This window comes from Chrysochloris asiatica, unplaced genomic scaffold, assembly GCF_000296735.1.
Source record: "Chrysochloris asiatica unplaced genomic scaffold, ChrAsi1.0 scaffold00181, whole genome shotgun sequence".
Classification (NCBI taxonomy): domain Eukaryota; kingdom Metazoa; phylum Chordata; class Mammalia; order Afrosoricida; family Chrysochloridae; genus Chrysochloris; species Chrysochloris asiatica.
Genome location: NW_006408699.1, coordinates 2,823,688 through 2,841,950, shown reverse-complemented (window position 1 = coordinate 2,841,950; position 18,263 = coordinate 2,823,688). Strand labels below are relative to the sequence as shown.

Genomic DNA, 18,263 nt, shown 5'->3' with positions numbered 1-18,263 from the left:
TAAGGAGCATTCTGATTGTACTTCTTTCAACACAGAATTGCTTGTTCTTCTGCCAGTCAATGGTATATTTAAGGTTCTTCACCAACATCATAATTAAAATTCATCAATTCTTCAGTCTTCCTTATTCATTGTCCAACTTTCTAATGCATATGAGGTGTTTTGAAATACTATGGCTCGGTTCAGGTGCTCCTTAGTTCTTAAAGTAACATTTTTGCTTCGAAACTCTTCAAATTGATCTTTTGCAGCAGTTTTACCAATGCAATATGTCATTTGATTTCTTGACGGCTGCTTCCATGGGTGTTGATTGTGGAGGCAAGTAAAATGAAATCCTTGACAACTTCAATCTTTTCTCCATTTATCATGATGTTGTATATTGGTACAGTTGAAGGATTTTTTTTTTTTTTTCTTGATGCCAAGGTGCAATCCATACAGCAAGCTGTAGTTTTTGAACTTCATCAGCAAGTGCTTCAAATCCAGTTCACTTTTAGAAAGGAAGGTTGAGTCGTCTGCATGTGGCAGATTATTAATGAGCCTTCCTCCAACCCGGATGCTGAGTTTTTCTTCATATAGTTCAGTTTCTTGGATGATTTGTTCAGTATTGAAATATCAGGTTGAAAAAGTATTGTGAAAAGATACAACCTTGATGAGCACTTTTCCAGATTTTAAACCACTCAGTATTCCTATGTTCTGTTTCAAATGACAGCCTCTTGGATTATGTACAGGCTATCCTTATACAAAATTAAGTGTTCTGAAATTCCCACTCTTTGCAATGTTATCCATTGTTTGTTAATGATCTACACAATCAAAAGCCTTTGCATAGGCAATAAAACACAGGTATATGTCTCTCTTGTGTTTTCTGCTTTCAGCCAAGATCGATCTGTAATGATAGCCCTTTTCTGAATCCAGTTTGAATTTCCGACAGCTCCCTGTCGATGTACTGCCGCAACCACAAATTTCAAGACATTTTGAAATATTCTCAGAAAAATTTTACTTGCATGTGATAATAATGATAATGTTCAATAATTTCACATCTGATTCTTTGGAATGGGCACAAATAACAGATTTCTTCCAGTTGATTGGCCAGGAAAGCTGTCTTACAAATTTCTTGGCATAGGTGAGTAAGCATCTGTTTATTGAAACATTTCAGTTGGTATTCTGTCGATTTCTGAAGCCTTACTTTTCATGAATGCCTTCATTGAAGCTTTAATTTCTTCCTTCAATGCTAACAGTTCTTGATCACATGCTATTGTTTGAAATGATTGAATGCTGATCAATTCTTTTTAGTACAGTAACTCTGTATTTCTTCTTTTCTTTTGATGCTTTCTGCATCCTTATTTTCCCCATAGCATCCTTCAGAATTGCAAGTAAGGTTAAAATTTTTAATTCAGTTCTTTCACTTGAGAAAAGCCCAGCATGTTTTTCCCTTTCTGTTTTCTAACTCCAGGTCTTTGCAAATCTCATTATAATACTTTGTCTTCTCAAGCTGCATTTTGACATTTTCTGTTTAACTCTTATACTTCATCATTTCTTCTTGTAGTTTTAGTTATTCTACATTTAAACGCACGTTTCAGAGATCTTTTGACAGCCATTTTGGCCTTTTCTTTCTTTCTTGTCTTTTTAATGACCTTTTATTTTCTTCATGTATGGTTTTTTGGTGTCTTAACCTTGCATATAAGCAACTAAATATAGTCAGCCTTGTTTTTGGCTAATATTGACTTTTTCCTTTGTTTGTCTGGAGATGTAGGTGATATTATTTCTGTGTATTCCATATCATAGGTCCATGTGTAAATTGCTGTTTATGTTGTTTAAAAAAGGCATTTGCAGTGGGTAAATCTATGTTCTTTTAAAATTCCATCATATAATCTCCAGTGTCATTTCAACCAGCAAAGCCATATATTTCAACTACTGATCCTTTCTCTTTGTTTCCAATTTTTGTATTCCAATCACCAGTAATATATCAATTCATCTTGATTGCATGTTTGATCAATTTCAGACAGCAGAAGTTGTTATAATTCTTCAATTCAAAATTAGAACGTGGGATGTACAATGTGTGAATTTAGGAAAATTGCAAGTTGGCCAAAATGAAATGGAATGCATAAAGATCAATATTCTAGGTCTTAGAGAGTTGTAACAGACTGGTACTGGCCATTTTGAATCAGACAATCATATGGTCTGTTATGCTAGGAATGACAAAGTGAAGAGGAATGGCAGTCCATTATTTGTTAAAAAGAGTATCTCAAGATTCACCCGGAAGTACAATCTTGTCAGTGATAGGGTAATATCCATACGTCAACAAAGAACAGTTAATACAACTATTATTCAAATTTATGCATAACCATTAAAGATGAAGAAACTGAAGAATTCTACTAACTTCTGCAGTCTAAAATTGGTTCCACCCCTTGGCCTCCCAAAATTCAAGGCTTTGCCAATGTAAAACACATTCACCTCATCCCATCATCCTGTCTTAAATCAACTCCAAGCCAAAAGATCATCTTATAAATCATCTAAAGCAAGTAATGTTGAAGTGTTAGGCAAATTCCTCTTTAGCTGCAAACTTGTGAAAGCTAAAATGCTTACTCTTGCTTGCTTAGTATCTTCTATATTTCAAAGTAGCTTTACATATAATAGAGTCTACTTTAATTCCTGCCTCATTAACAACAAGACACACATGTTCTCTCAGTAATACACTTGTCTCACTAGTCTCGTTAGGGTGCCTTCAAGAAAGGTCCAACAAAACAGCGACTTCCAAGGGGGTTTGTTAGACCAGTTAATTCAGGCAGAGAGGGCAGCTTGGGAGACTATGGCAACTGTGTTTTGGGATTCGAAAGAGGGCACTCTTGATAGATTTTCTCAAAGGATACAGGACAATCATGAGGACTTATTATGAAGAAGTTTTAAGAAAACTAAAAACTGCATTGGTGAGAAACAGGCTAGGGAAGCTGCATTGTGGAATATTTTTCCATCATAGCAATGCACCTGCTAATTCTTTGAGGGCAGCAAGGATTGTCCTATGAGAACTTCTTTGGGAAACTTTACCCCATCCACCTTATAGACATTTCACACTTCTTTTTGTTCCCCAAACTAAAAACAAACAAACAAACAAACAAAAAACACACCATATTTAAAAGGAACACAGTTTGAGTCTCTCAATGATGTAAAAACAGTAGTTTCAATGTGGTGTAAATTGAAGAACACAGAATTCCTCAGGGCAGTAGAAAGACGGAAATACTGTCTTCAGAAGTATACAGACTTGAATGGAGGATAAGCTGAAAAACAATAGCTTCATATTTTGATATTTTGGTTTAATAATGGTATCTATGATTTTATAGAAACACTTTTTGACTTACCCTTGTATATCAGTAAGAAAATGAAGAAAAAGCTGTCACTCAGTATCAATAAGTAAGAAACAGAACTCCTATAAAACTTCACTGAAGAATCTAAATAAAGACTTGAGCAAATAGAGATATGCTATATGATAGTCCTGAATTGGAAGATTAATAAAATAAATTAGCTCACCTGAAAATTTAGTCAAATTCTCCTCAGGATTTAACAAATATAATCATTGTGGTTGAAAGAGTGGCTAAATTATCCTAAAGTTTGTTTGAAAGTACGTACAAGAATATCTAATAATGTTTTTAAAGGCATTTAAGAAAACTGATCATACTATATGAGTAAAAATATGGTACAATTATACTATTTAGATCAGTATAGTAGTTATGCAAAAATATGTGTTTAGTAGATATATGTGGAGCTGTAAATAAGCACTGGACTGTTAACCATAAGGTCAGCAGTTCAAACCCACCAGCTGCTCCTTGGAAACCCTGTACAGGGTTTCTATGAGTCAGAATCGACTCCACAGCTCTTAACGACAACATAGGACAAAGGAGGCATCCTATTAGTTTTACAAATAGAACACACTCCATAACTGATGCTAGGATAATGGCTAGGATTAGAGGAAAGAATGAAATATTTATTCACAATATATATCATGGATATATCATGCTGTCCGGAAAACAAAAAAAAGACAATACATAAAACAAAACTAGAAGAAAATATGAGGGTAAATCTAAAGGTACTGCTACTGTGGTTCTGGTTCATACATGCACAGATTTACTCCAAGCAAAATGTGTTTAAACATGTGTCTGTGATCAGTGGATGGCTATAGACATGTTCTCTCAGTAATACACATGTTTTATTCTAGTTAGTGTGTCTTCAGAAAAAAATGATACTTTTTTATTCCATGGGGGGAAAAAAACAATTTTGAGGTCAGGGCTAGTATCAAATGTTAAACAAAATTCAAGTGGATATCTTCCCAAATCACTGAAACTTTGCAACAAATTTTCGGAACTACTGGGTTACATAAAACACTAGTTTGTAGATGGATCAGGCATTTTAAGGAAGGTTGGGAAGAATTCTAAGATGAACCAAGAGAAAGGAAACTGTCAACATTGACAAATAGGAAATGGTGGCTGAAGTCCAGAAACAAGTGAGAAAAGAACTGCACTGAGGCAATAGATACTGAGATCTCATATGGTTCCACATTTTCATTGCTAAGCAAACATCTTGGTCTCAGCAAGCTTTCGGCTTAGTGGGTACCAAAAACGTTTCTCAAAGATTAGCTAGCTCCAAGAGCTGATATTTTCATCAGTGTTTAAAGCAAGATTTACGTTACTGAAGATTTGTAACCAGGGAGGAGTCTTAGATTTACCAATACGATCCAGAGAGTAAGGTACAATCAAAATAGTGGCTTCTGAGAGGATCTGCTGGGCCAGTTAGATGAAAATCAGAGATTAGTTCTGAAAGTTATAGTGATTGTTTTTGGGGATCCCCAAGGGGTAATCTTATAGATTTTCTCAAAGGACATGGGATGGTCATGGGGTCTTATTGTGAAGAAGCTTTATGCAAATGGAAAACTGTATGTATGTGAAAAAAAAACCAAGAAAGTTGTACCAAGGAATTTTTTTTTTCTATCACAACAATGCACCTGCTCATTCTTTGAGGGTAGCAAGGGCTGTCCTACACGAGTTTCTTATCCTATCCACTCTCCAGTCCTGATCTTGTCCTTTCGGAAGACTTCTTTTTGAACATTTAAAAGGAACATAGTGGAGTCCTAGTGTGGCACTGTAGGATAAGCAATGGACTTCTAACAACAAGGTCAGTGGCTCAAACCCACCAGCCACTCCTTGGAAGCCCTGTATGAAGTTGCTGCTAATTGCAACCAACTTGATAGCATTTAACAACAGGATACTCAAAATACCGTTTTTAAGGTAGTATCAATCAAAGAGTGAAGATACAATTTGGGAAGATTATTGTTGTTAAGTGCCATCAAGTTGGTTCTGACTCATGGCGACCCTTTATAGGCTTTCTGAGGAGTGGCTGGTGAATTTGAACCACCAATCTTGAGGTTCAAACCAACTTTGCAGTTCAGTGCATTAACCCGTAGTACCACACCAAGACTCAAGATTGTTGTTAAGTGCCGTCAAGTCGATTCTGCCCCATAGCAACGCCGCATAGGGTTTCCAAGGAGCAGCTGGTGAGCTTGAACCAACCCCCTTGCAGTTTGATGCATTAACCAACAGCACCACACCAGGACTCCATGACTCAAGATTAGAGAGATGGAAACACCACTTTCAGACGTGTATAGACTTAGATGGAGAATATATTAAATAACAATATCTTCACATTTTGATAATTTTGCATAATAAAGGTTTCTATGGAGTCCAAGTGTGGCACTGTAGGATAAACACTGGACTGCTCAGCAAAATGTCAGCAGTTCAAATCCACCAGCCACTCCTCAGAAACCCTATACAGGGTTGCTATAAGTCAGAATCGACTGGCATTTAATAACAATAACAACACTGGTTCAATGAAGTTGTAGTTATATTTTTTGACTCATATGCCTATATGGGGACCTGGTGTGGCACTGCAGGTTAATGATCTGGACTACAAAGTCGGTTTGAACTACAAGGTAGGTGGGTTCAAGCTCACTAGTTGTTCCTTAGAAACCCTATAGGGTGTCAATATGAGTTGGAAATGACTCGACAGCACTTAACAACAAAAACAACATATGCCTATACAAGGGGGCTTCAAAAAATTCACTGTAAATCAGAATTGACTTGATGACAATGGGTTATGGGTTTTCAAAAAAATTGTTAAAAAATTAAATTGAAAGATAATGGAAAATTTCCATAAACATACAAGTATGATTTACACAATGCAGAACTTCCTAACCTAAAAGCAATGGCAGGGAACAAACAGGAAATAAATACATTAAAATACATACACAAAATATAAATGTGTTTCTGCAATATTTTTTGGTATCCAGATTTTAAAAACAAAACAAAAACCAAACTAAATTTTTCAATAAGCAACAGAAATCAAAGGTCAGATCATTTAATATTCACAAAGTCATGAAATCTTTAGGTTGAGAACCCCAGATCTCAAAATGTTAACTTTATATTTGCTTCTATTTATGACTCATTAATTGATGCTTTTGCAGGTTGTAAAATATGTGGTATGGAATCTGATGTTACTGTGAAAAATTAGGGCATCCAATGAAGTCTAGTGTTTTTGTAAAAGCTTTGAAATACAATTCACAGTCCATGTAGTTCACCCATTTAAAGTGTGCAATTCAATACTTTTTAGTGTATTCAGAGTTCTATAACCATCATCCTAATGAATTTTAGTCATCATCCCCCAAGAAACACATACCCTTTAACTATTACTCCCCAATCCTTCCATGGCTCACTTGCATGGCCTGGAAACCACAAATCTACTTTCTATATCTACAGATTTTCCTCGTGGACATTTCAGATAAATGGAATCATAACAAAAATCTTTATTCCCAATCCAATAATTTATGGAAGACTTGAGTATTTCACAGAGCTATAAAGACGATTAATTTTAAAACACTTACATTTCTTGGTACTCTCAACATCTGCTCAGTCGATAATGGGTGGAAGTTACTGTATGTCAGCTCTCTGTTATCTGTCCATTTGTGAATCTTTTCATAGGCCTTCCAGGGCAATCCAATCCATAAAGTAGCTCCCATACCAGGAAGCAAGGATGTAATAAAGTCTGTTGGAAAGAGATTTTTTAAAAAGGATTTGATTTATTAAAATGAAAGATATACCCAAAATGCCAATGATTACTTCTTGCTTATCTATCAGGATAGTCTTTGGGTCTGTAAGTAGATCTGCACTGTAAAAAGTATTTAATAAGATTATTTTTTATATATTACAGGTTGGAGTCCAGTTATGGCTCTGTGGGTTGATGCACTGAACTGTAAAGTCAGTTTGAACTGCAAGGTCGGCAGTTCAAGTTCACCAGTCACTCCTTGGAAACCCTATACAGGGTCGCTATGGGTTGGAACACACTCGATGGCACTCAACAACAACAACAGTTTCCCACAATGAATTCAGTTAGCAAAAGAGGTCTGGTACCTTGCTCACTCTGGCTTAGTATTGAAGGCAGGGTACCACCATGGGCAAGACAAATGTCACTTGCTTGAGAAAATGTAACAGACTTGGGCTTGATCTTCAGAAAACACTGCAAACAGAGAACACATAAGAAGCCTAAGATTCTAGATCCAAGAATAATCACACAGGAAGTAAATGTATCATTTTTAGACATTTACTAATTTTCAGGCTGTGAGATACAGAAATTTACAAAGAAGTAGAAAAATTCAGGCTTATACTCTCCATTTAAATAACTGCAAAGTAGTACTCAAATGACTATCATTACTTTTTAGATCTCCTGTTTGCTGAGTACTAAACAGTTTGCATAGCTTCAAAGCATTTAATTCTCCTAAAAAACTTGATGCATAGTTATATAAGGTCAGCATTTGGACTCTTGCATCTGCTTTCAACATCTGTGCTTTTCTTATCCATCACCTTGCTACATCAGAAACCACAATTTCAAAGAGATTATACCCCCATTTGGCATGATGTTTTAATTCAAACATATCAATGATATAAATTAACATTGGCCCAGTATCTTAGGAAAAGATTGTCCTAATTAAAAAAGTCAAAGGACACCCCTAATGCATAAAATTTTGAACTTTTTAATTGTGAATTGAGTGAAGATCATAGAGAAGTTCATCGGTTTTACATTCAATAATTCATACACACTATATATTTTTTCTTTTTTTCCCCTTGGGACAGTCCTACTCTGTCTTATAGTCAGAATCGACTATGAATCATGCAAACAGTAGCCAAGAAATCAAACGATGTATTGTAAATCTGCTGCACAAAACCTCTTTAAAGTGTTCAAGAGCAAAGATATCAGTTTGAGGACTAAGGTGTGCCTGACCCAAGCCATGGTATTGTCAGCAGCCTCATATGCATGTGAAAGTTGGACCGTGAATAAGGAAAACCATAGAAGAATTGATGCATTTGAGTTGTGGTATTGGAGGAGGATACTGAAGATATCATGGGCTGCTAGAAGAACAAACAGGTCTGTTTTGGAAGATCAGCTGGAATGCTCCTTAGAATCATGTCAAAGTCTTTGACAACTTCAATCTTTACTCCATTTAACACGATGTTATTTGTTGGTTCAGTTATGAGGATTTTTATTTTCTTTACATTGAGGTGCAACCTATACTGAAGGCTGTGATCTTTGATCTTCAGCAGTATTTTTAAGTCCTCGTCGCTTTCTTCAAGCAAGGCTGTATTATCTGCATATTGCAGGTTATTCATGAGCCTTTCTCCAATTCTGATGCCACATTCTTTTTCATGTAATCTAGCTTCTCAGATTATTTTCTCAGTATACCGACTGAACAAGTATGGTGAAAGAATTACAGCCCAGGAGCCCATCTTTCCTGATGTTAAGCAATTCAGTATCCCCTTGTTCAGTCTTGGTCTATGTACAGGTTCCTCATAAGTACAATGAAATGTTCTGGAATACCCATTCTTCATAATGTTGTCCATGGTTTGTCATGATCCACACAGTCAAAAGTCTTTGCATAGTCAATAAAGTGCAAATAAGCATTTTTCTGGTATTCTCTGCTTTCAGCCAAGATCTATCTAATGTCAGGAATGATACCCTAGTTCCACGCCTTCTTCTGAATCCAGCTTGGATTTCTGGCAGTTCTATTTTAATGTACTGTTGCAGGTGTTTTTTAAAATTATCTTCAACAAACATTTACTTGCATGTGATATTAACCATACTGCTTGATGATTTCTGCATTTCAGTTGGGTCACCTCTCTTTGGAATGGGCACAAATATGGATCTCTTGCAGTGGGGTGCCATAGTAGCTGCCTCCCAAATTTCTTGGTATAGCACCTCCAATACTGCATCAATTTGTTGAAAGATTTCCATTTGTATTCCATCAATTCCTGGAAACTTGTTTTCCACCAATGCTTTCAGTGCAGTTTGGACTTCTTTCAGTACCGCTGGATTTTGATTATATGCTACCTCTTGAAATGGTTGATCACTGACCAGCTTTTTTTTGTACAGTGTCTCTGTGTATTCTTTCCTTCTTCTTTGGATGCTTCCTAAATTATTCAATATTTTACCATAGAATTCTTCAATACTGTAAGTCAAAGCTTGAATTTGTTTTTCCAGTTCTTTCAGCTTGAGAAATGCTGAGCGTGTTCTTCTCTTTTGGTTTTCTAACTCCAGATCTTTTCACATTTCATTATAATATTTGACTTTGCTTTCTGAAACTGCCCATTGAAATTTTTTTGTTCAGCCATTTAATTTCCTCATTTCTTCCATTCGCTTTAGCATTTCTATGCTGAAGAATAAATTTCAGAATCTCTTCTGACATACATTTTGGTCTTTCCCTTCTTTCTTGTCTTCTTAATGACCCTTTGCTTCTTTCCTTGATGTCATAGCACAGCTTTCTTGGTCTTCAGTCACTAGTGTTTAATGTATCAAATCTGTTCATGAGATGGTCTCTAAATTCAGCTGGGACACGTTCAAGGTCCTATGTTGGCTCTCATGAACTTATTTAAATTTTCTTCTGCTTCAGCCTGAACTTGCATATCAGTAATTGATATTATGTTCCATAGTCAACACCTGTCCTTGCTTTTTTAAAAAAGGTTTTTATTGTGAATTATGTGATAGTTTACATGGGAGAACATTAGCTTTACATTCATCCTATTGCATATCATTTCATTGCCATGATTACAATCCCCTCCATGCATCATCAAACAACCAAAGGGTATACCCTGCAGGCCTGCTCCTTGGTTGTCAGCACACAGTCCCTCTCCCTCCCTGGGTTTAAAGAACCCACCCGCTCTATCTTTTCATATCATCATCTCTGCCTCCATCTCTGGCTCACGTTGACCTTTAAGACCAACAGGTCAGCATCTGTATTCAACCTGGTTTCCAAATGTCCTAAGGGTTCCCAAGATGTAGAACCCACTCTTGGCAATACATAACACAAAAGAAACAAACATCTCCCTCTTTCAGTCTCCAGGTAAAAGAAAAAATATCCACTTCTTGGGCCCTTATGAGGGCCCATCTTAGTGACCAAGAGTGTGCCTGGAACAGTTTGGTTTACACCTGTACCCTGGCATCCATTCCAGTATGATATTTTTCCAGGGCAAAAGTCACAGCCTCCCCTAGACATGAATTCCCAACTCCCCACCCGCTATGTCTGAATCTTCAGTGAGGGCTGGGCTGGTGACTACACAGTTTCCCATTTGAACTGGGAATGTGTGGCAAACTTGACAGTGCCTTCCTTGCTTTGACTGATGATATCAAGCGTTTTCATCACCTCTTCTCACAGATGCAGTCATTTGATTCTGTCTAGGAGGCCCATGTGTAGATTATTTTTAAGTGCCATTGAGTCATTTCTGACTCATAGTGTGACCCTATATAGGGTTTCCAAGAAGCAGCTTGTGGGCTTGAACTGCCAACCTTGAGGTTCAGAGTCCAGTGCTAACCCTACAGTGCTACCAGGAGTTCGTCCATTTGAATAGTTGCCTTTTATGCTATTTAAAAAAGGAACTTACCCTCACGCCCAATTTTCAGCCAAGCAGTAGATAGATGTACAGGGGACAACAACACTAGTAAGGCGTGCTCACCATGGAATGGTCAATCATTCAAAATCAAAAGGGCAACGTTTACCTAATGACAAAGATGAGAAGGGATGGGAAGGCAGGTAGTATAGAAATAGGAGCCACAGGAAGGAAGAAGGATAACTGTTGTTTTGTGGAAGGGACTGTAATCATTGAGATGTAATAAAGTATATGATTAGTTGAATGTAAAACTGATCATCTTGTTTATAAAACTTCACTCAGTTCACAATAAAAGTAAAAAAGAAAAAGGTATTTGAATGAATAGTGCATTGGTCTTGCAACATTCCATCTCCAGCATCATTTCTGCAATGAAGGCCATATTTTCCAAATACTGATCCTTCCTCTTTGTTTTCAACCTTCACATTCCAATCACCAGTAATTTCCAATATATCTTGATTGCATGTTTGATAAATTTCAGATTGAAGAACTTGGTTACTGTTGTTAAGTGCTGTCCAGTGAGTTCCGACCCATAGTGCCCCTGTACAGGGTTTCCAAGTAGCAGCTGGTGAGTTTGAACCGCTGACCTTGCAGTCAAATGCTTTTCCTACAGCACCACACCGGACTCCGAAGTTGGCAGAATTTTTCAATTTCATCATCACTGGCTTTAGTGGTTGGTATATAAATTTGAGTAACAGTGGTATTAACTGGTGTTCCTTTTAGGTGTATCATTCTATCACAGACAGCATTATACTTTTAGATCTTAAAATGTTCTTTTTCAGGATGAATGCAACACCATTCCTCTTCAATTTGTCATTCCCGGGATAGAAACCATATGACTGTCTGATTCAAAATGGCTAATACCAGTTCATTTCAGCTCACTAATTAATGCCTATTGCTGTTGTTGTTGCTGTTAAGTACTGTCATGTTGATTCCAACTCTTAGCTACTGGTGGATTTGAACTGTCAACTTGTAGTTCAAACCGACCTTGTGGTCCAGTGCTTATCCTACAGCGTCACACTAGGATAACAATATTTATGCGTCTCATTTCATTTTTGACAACTTCCAATTTTCCTAGATTCATACTTAGTTCATCCACATTCTGATTATTAATGGAAGTTTGCAGTTGTTTCTCCTCATTTTGAGTTGTGTCCCAGCAGCAAGTGAAGGTCCCGAAACCTTTACTCCATTCGTTTCATCATGGTCAACTCTACTCTGAGGGGGAAGCTCCTCCTCAGTCATAGTTTGAGTACTTTCCAACCTGAGGAGCTCATCTTCTGGCATTATATATTAACAATATTTTGGTGCTTTTCATAATGTTTCAATAAACAGTATTCTGGTGCTATCTGATGGTGCTCCACTGCTATTCATAAGGCTTTCAGTGGTTAAACATTCAGATGTAGTCCACTTCTCCTTCCTAGTCTGGTTTAATCTGGACGCTCAGCTGAAACCTCCTCTCCCATAGATGATCCTGCTGGCATTTAAAATACTAGTGGCACAGCTTTCAGAATCACAGCAACATGCAAGTCACTACAGTACACAACACATTGACAGATGAAGGGTGGTTAGTGATTGTAGTATGCTTCAAACAGATACATATTGGCATGTGTATATGTTAGGTGTTGCATTTTGGCTGTTAAAAACAGAGAATGCTACATACAGTATGTTAAAATGTTTGTTCCTCACATAAAAGAAGTCTAATAGTTGTGTTCTTTGAGATGTTCCCCAAGATGCTTTTAAATATTTTACTTATTCAAAATGTTCTATGGTAAAATAAATTTGGAAATGTGGGGTTAAATAAAGTGAATTAGGCTCTGTTTTGTACATCTCTCCTTAGTAAACTATGGAAGAAATTGCTGCTTGCCTACCTATTTTCCACCTCTTCCTTCCTAGAAGGAACCTTATATAATTATGGATGGAAATGTGCCCATGCAAAAAGCATTTCTTAGTCTTCTTACAGATATGAGTGGCCAATGAGATACAAGCAATATTACTGGGTGGGACCTCTAGACAAGCTACGTAATAGAGCATACCTAAACTTGAATATGTGAGCCCTATCATGTTAAGGGCAGCAGAGCAGAAAGATAAAAGGAGTTGATTTTGAAGATTTCTGGTAGCTTCTATAAAACTCACAGCCATCTTCCCTTCAGGCTTCTTTTATGTGAGAGAACAAATATTATAACATACTGTAGCAGTCTCTGTTTTTAGCAGCCAAATGTAATGCCTAACAGATACATATATCAATACAGATTATGTATCACAAAGAGACAAATACAGAAAACAGCATTTCCCAAATACATTTAACCATAAAACTCCCCTTAGGAAGCAAGATTAATGATTAACACGTTATATTATATGTGAATTCCCTGAAAGGTAGTTTGGGAAATGCTGGTCTAATTTGATTGGTAGACACAGCTTGATTTCCCTAAGGGAAAGAAAGAAAACATCAGCCAAAAATTAAATCAATTTTCTAAATACCACAGAAAAGTTGTTACTGTTGTTAGATTCCATTGTGTCCCTTACAACTCACGGAGACAGAAGTATGCAGAGGAGAACAAACTGCTCCAGAGGGTTTCGAGGCTGTGATCTTTCAGAAACAGATGGCCAGACCTGTCTTGTAAGGCATCTCTGGGTAGGTTCAAACTGTCAGCCTTTTGGCTAGCAGTCAAGCACTTAACAGTTTACACCATCCAGAACTGCTGTCACAAAACAGTCCTGATTATTCAATGTACTATTATCCATTGACAGATGAACTTCAAAGATTTAAGGAATTTAAGTATTATCAGCAACAAAATAACTGTTGTTATTAGCAACCAATTAGAAACATCCAAAGGCATAACTAACTTGTGAGTCATTTTTTGATACCATTCAGGGTTTCCGACACTGTGAAGAACCAGGTAGGGTGTTTAAATATGCAGAGACCATCTTTGTGAGGTTTTCTGATGGGGTACCAATTAGTCATTCAACTTTCAAGAGAGCATTCATCATTTGCACAATATACCTTATTCCGAAATGGAATCCAATCCCCAGAGCACTGTACTTTAGCTGCAGACTCCGGACTATATTTCTCTAATGAAGATACATTATATTTTTCACATATGAAGGGTAACTTGGTATTACAGTCTGCTGGTTTATTTAAATCTGAGAAATAAAAAGCAGGATTACTGTGGTGGGAATTTTTCATTCTGCACATTTTAAAAACAGTCCCGTAGTAAAGAAAGGTGCTTTAAAATCAACCTTCCCCCAAACGCCAAAATAGATTACCTTTCATCTCTAGCTACTTTTGTGTTCCATTATTATTTATATCAGTTGGTTAAAATATACCAGTGCTGCCTATAAAAGGCACACATTCAGTGCAACTATCACACCATCTGAAAAGTGAAGAAAGGTGAAGAGGAAGGCTAGTGAAGGAGAAAGGGACTAAACTATATCTGAGAGTTGCTGCCTATTAGCTTTGCAAATTTGTTTAAATGCTTATTCATTATGAGCACGGTAAGTTTTATTCCTAAGTAATCACCTTAGGATAAAGGAAGTGAAAACACCCAAAGAGTAAAAAGTATCTTTGTTTGCATTTGGAATTTGAGCTATTGTCATTAACAAGAAATCAGAATGAGATGTAACTGCCAAACATGTAGTCAAAAGGAAAATAAGATTTTGCTAGCAGAACTTCGACCTTGAAGTTCCCATATGACATGAACAACTTTTAAAGGATTCAAAATTAACTTCACCTCTAAGCCAACTCTTGGCAGACATGTACAAGCATTTCTCTTCAAATGTTCTCAAGGGAAAGTCAAACCATGAATGTCGTGAGCTGAAAGAAAATAAACGATTTGACAAATGGTAATGTGTTCAGATTTTCCATTCTATTTTTTAATGGAAGTAATTTTAATTCTAAATTTAATGTAATTTTTATACTACTTATCTCTTGACACTAGCATGCAAAAGGACTTGATTTCTTTCGTGTAAGCACTTTATAGATTAGTGTTCAAAACTATTTAACCATCCAAGTTAGCAACAGGGAAATTGATAGCTTCACAAAGGTAGCATCAATAATATGACATACTATACAAAACGAAGATCTGTTGGGTGCTCAGTAGTTCTCAGCCACCACTTCTGCTCCTCACCAGAGATCTGAAAAACACACCAAACTTCCTTACATAGGTTGGGTTTCTATATATGAGTTTTGATTACTGTCTCACTGTAATCACAAACCATGAACATTTCCAGACATTTCTTCACTTCGATCTCCAAACTGTATAAGATTTTTCACCAAAAAAAGTAGTTAGAAAACTCTTTGTATATTTACAAGCCCTATTTGGTAACAAGAATTCTGGTGGTGCCAAGGCTTAAGCACTGGATTGTTAACCAAAAGATAGGCAGTTTGAGACCACTAGCCTCTTTCTTTCACAGGAAGATGAGGCAGTCTGCTTACATGGCCTCAGAAACCCCGTGGGATGGTTCTACTCTGTTCTATATAGCCTTTATGAGTCAGAATCAACTTGACAGCAATGGGTTTGGTTTGGTTTGATTTGGATGCAGCAATATGCTGTCTACAACTATGTTGTTATTGTTAAGTGCCATCGAGTCGATTCTGACCCATAGCGACCCTGTATAGGGTTTCCAAGGAGCAGCTGGTGAGTGTGAACCACCGACCTTGCAGTTCAAATGACTTTGCAGTCTGATGCATTAACACACAACGCCACACTAGGACTCTGTCTGCACTATGGGTATACAGTAATTAGACTAATATGAGGGAGCTTCAAAATTTTCATTGAAAAATGGAATTGAAAGATAATGGAATTTGTCCACAAACTTTTTGAAGCCTCCTTGTACATTAATCGGGACTATAATCAATGTCCTATTGCAGCTAATTGTAAAATTTAAAATACTCAAATAGTTTTTTTTCTCAAATCCAAGCTATTCTGCAATGTTAGTATCAATAGAGAGGGTAGTGATGGTTGAATGCAGAATTGTTGCCCTCTATTTTGGAGACTTGGGATTGATTTCCACCCAGTGCACGTACTTCAAGCACAGCCGCCACTGGTCTGTCAGTGGAAGTTTACATGTTGCTGTGATGCTGAGCAGGTTTCAGCAGAGCTTCCAGACTCAGACAGACTAGGAAGAAAGGCCTGGGGATCCGTTTTTGAAAATTAGCTGATGAAAAACTAGCTAATGTGTCACAACTACCTGATCCTGATGTGTATGCTGTCACCATGAGTTGGGCAGCTAACACTGTACTCATTGATAACTAATAACAACAAGACTAATAGAAAGGAACATGTGACAAGCCTTTAAGATAATCTATGCTATCTCCTGGTTTTCACCACATATATTGACATTTAAAATTAATCCCGAATGTTTTAAACCATTAAGCTTTCTTTGTAAATTTTCTAACATGAAACAATGGAATCTGGGAACACTGAACTTTTTTAGATGGTGGCAAGGTTTTTAAAATCATGAATAAATAAGAAAAATATGTAAAAAATACATTCTTTCTGGTTACATTTGCTATTTTGTTTCTGATGGCTTTTAATCCAATATACGATGTTAAAGTGGCAAGAGAGCTGTGGTTGCTAGCACAGTACAAGACAGCTTCTTCGTAGTTTAAGTGAGGATCAGCAACAAACCAATATTCACTCCCTTCAATTATAACTGGAGGTCCGTGAATTCCAGCACGCTCTACGGAAGAAAAGGCAGAAGAGCATCAGAATTATGCCCAGCGAAGTGTCTCCTCTAAGCAGCAAGAAGAGTGGCTCTTTGTGGCCAGGACAGTGCTAAATGCATAGGATTAAGGATTATCGAGCCAGCTACCCTGCCAAGCCCTGTTCTCAGAGAGAGGAGGGGAAATGCAGTACCTGTCACACAGGCTTCCTCCTCTCCTGCCTGCAGACTGTTATCTCACTTGAAGTTGTGATAGAGAAGAAGCCGACACTTAGGTTTGGGCTTAAATGATGAACTAAACACTTTATCTAAAAGGTAAAAGCAGCTTCAGCTAAATTTCAGTTTTCTTAACTCACCTGGATTGTACCAGTCTGGAGTTTTTGGAGTACGGCCTGTGAAAGGAGGAAAGCAAGCATATTACTTAGACTATTCAATGACTGATCACAGTACAGAGAAAATCAGAGCCTTGGAAGCAGCTCAAAGGTTCACCCATTTCTGGCCAAAACGTTTAGTTCCAGGTTATCATCCCTCCAGGATAAACGTGGAGGGGCCTGTGCTAAAGCTATTTTAGTGGCAATCAAGAAGACCGATTTATGAAACATTAATAGAGCAATCGTAGTTTTTCTTTACCTTGTACCACAGAAGTCAGAAAGGAAAGGGCACTGTATCTCTATCTTAAAGAATTTGTTGTTTATCAGAATAGACTAGATGGATAAATTACAATGAAAAATTAACAAATACAAATAAGTAAAACATGATATTGTATGCATTATAGAAAGGAAGTGTTGTGGCACTGTAGGATAAACACCGGACTGCCAGCCACAATGTCAGTGGTTCAAACTCGCCAGTCATTCCTCAGAAACCCTACACAGGTCGCTGTGAGTTGGAATCTACTTGATGGTACTTAACATCAACAACAACATAGAAAGGTAGTAATGAGTTTGCACCAAGATAATCATCACTGTTGTTGCTGTTGTTGTTGTTAAGTGCCATCGAGTTGCTTTGACTGGTGAGCTTGAACCACTGACCTTGCAGTTCAAACTGACTTTGCGGTCCAGTGCATTAGCCCACAGCGCCACACCAGGACTCCGGAATGAGGTTATTCAGGAGACACTTCTCCATCTAGTGGCATGTGAGTAATTGTTCTGTAACCCGGAGCTGGTGGAGTTTACGGTCTCCTAGGATATAATGTACAACGATCCAACACTGAACCTTCTGAGAATGTGACAGAAAAAAAACTGGAAGGAAAATAATAAGAGTCAACCCTGGCTTCTTGGAAGACACAGAGGAAATATGGTGTTACCAAGGATTATGGCTTTGAAGTTGGTTGTATCAGTGCTGAAATGACCTCAGACACTTTGGACCTTTAGGAACACATCTACACACACAACCTCCCTTGTATTTAGTGGCAGTCAGTTTGCCTTTATGAAAATGACTCACTAGTTATGTATCTGAGACTCTTTAAAGATAGTAAAGTAGCCTTTTAAAGAAAAAAGAACAATCTAATCATTTTATAATGTAAACTTTGGGTTCTTTGGGAACTTGTCAAAAAATACACCTTTTGTTCCAAAGATATGCTTACATTTACTTCATAAATTTCTTCTAAAAATTTTCTTCTTTTACTACTGTTGTTGTTGT

At 37.2% G+C, this 18,263-nt stretch overlaps 1 protein-coding gene across 1 annotated transcript in view; it reads right to left on the bottom strand.

Moving 5' to 3' along the window:
* The window catches only part of LY75 (lymphocyte antigen 75), a 127,460-nt gene that overhangs the window by 33,934 nt on the left and 75,263 nt on the right, over nucleotides 1-18,263 (bottom strand). Inside the window, exons 17-23 of the mRNA XM_006872043.1 lie at nucleotides 16,982-17,017; nucleotides 16,468-16,643; nucleotides 15,028-15,095; nucleotides 14,693-14,775; nucleotides 13,966-14,105; nucleotides 7,443-7,548; nucleotides 6,917-7,077 (exon numbers count right to left, since the gene is read on the bottom strand). Coding sequence (XP_006872105.1) covers nucleotides 6,917-7,077; nucleotides 7,443-7,548; nucleotides 13,966-14,105; nucleotides 14,693-14,775; nucleotides 15,028-15,095; nucleotides 16,468-16,643; nucleotides 16,982-17,017 — 770 coding nt within the window. The remainder of the gene's footprint in view (nucleotides 1-6,916; nucleotides 7,078-7,442; nucleotides 7,549-13,965; nucleotides 14,106-14,692; nucleotides 14,776-15,027; nucleotides 15,096-16,467; nucleotides 16,644-16,981; nucleotides 17,018-18,263) is intronic.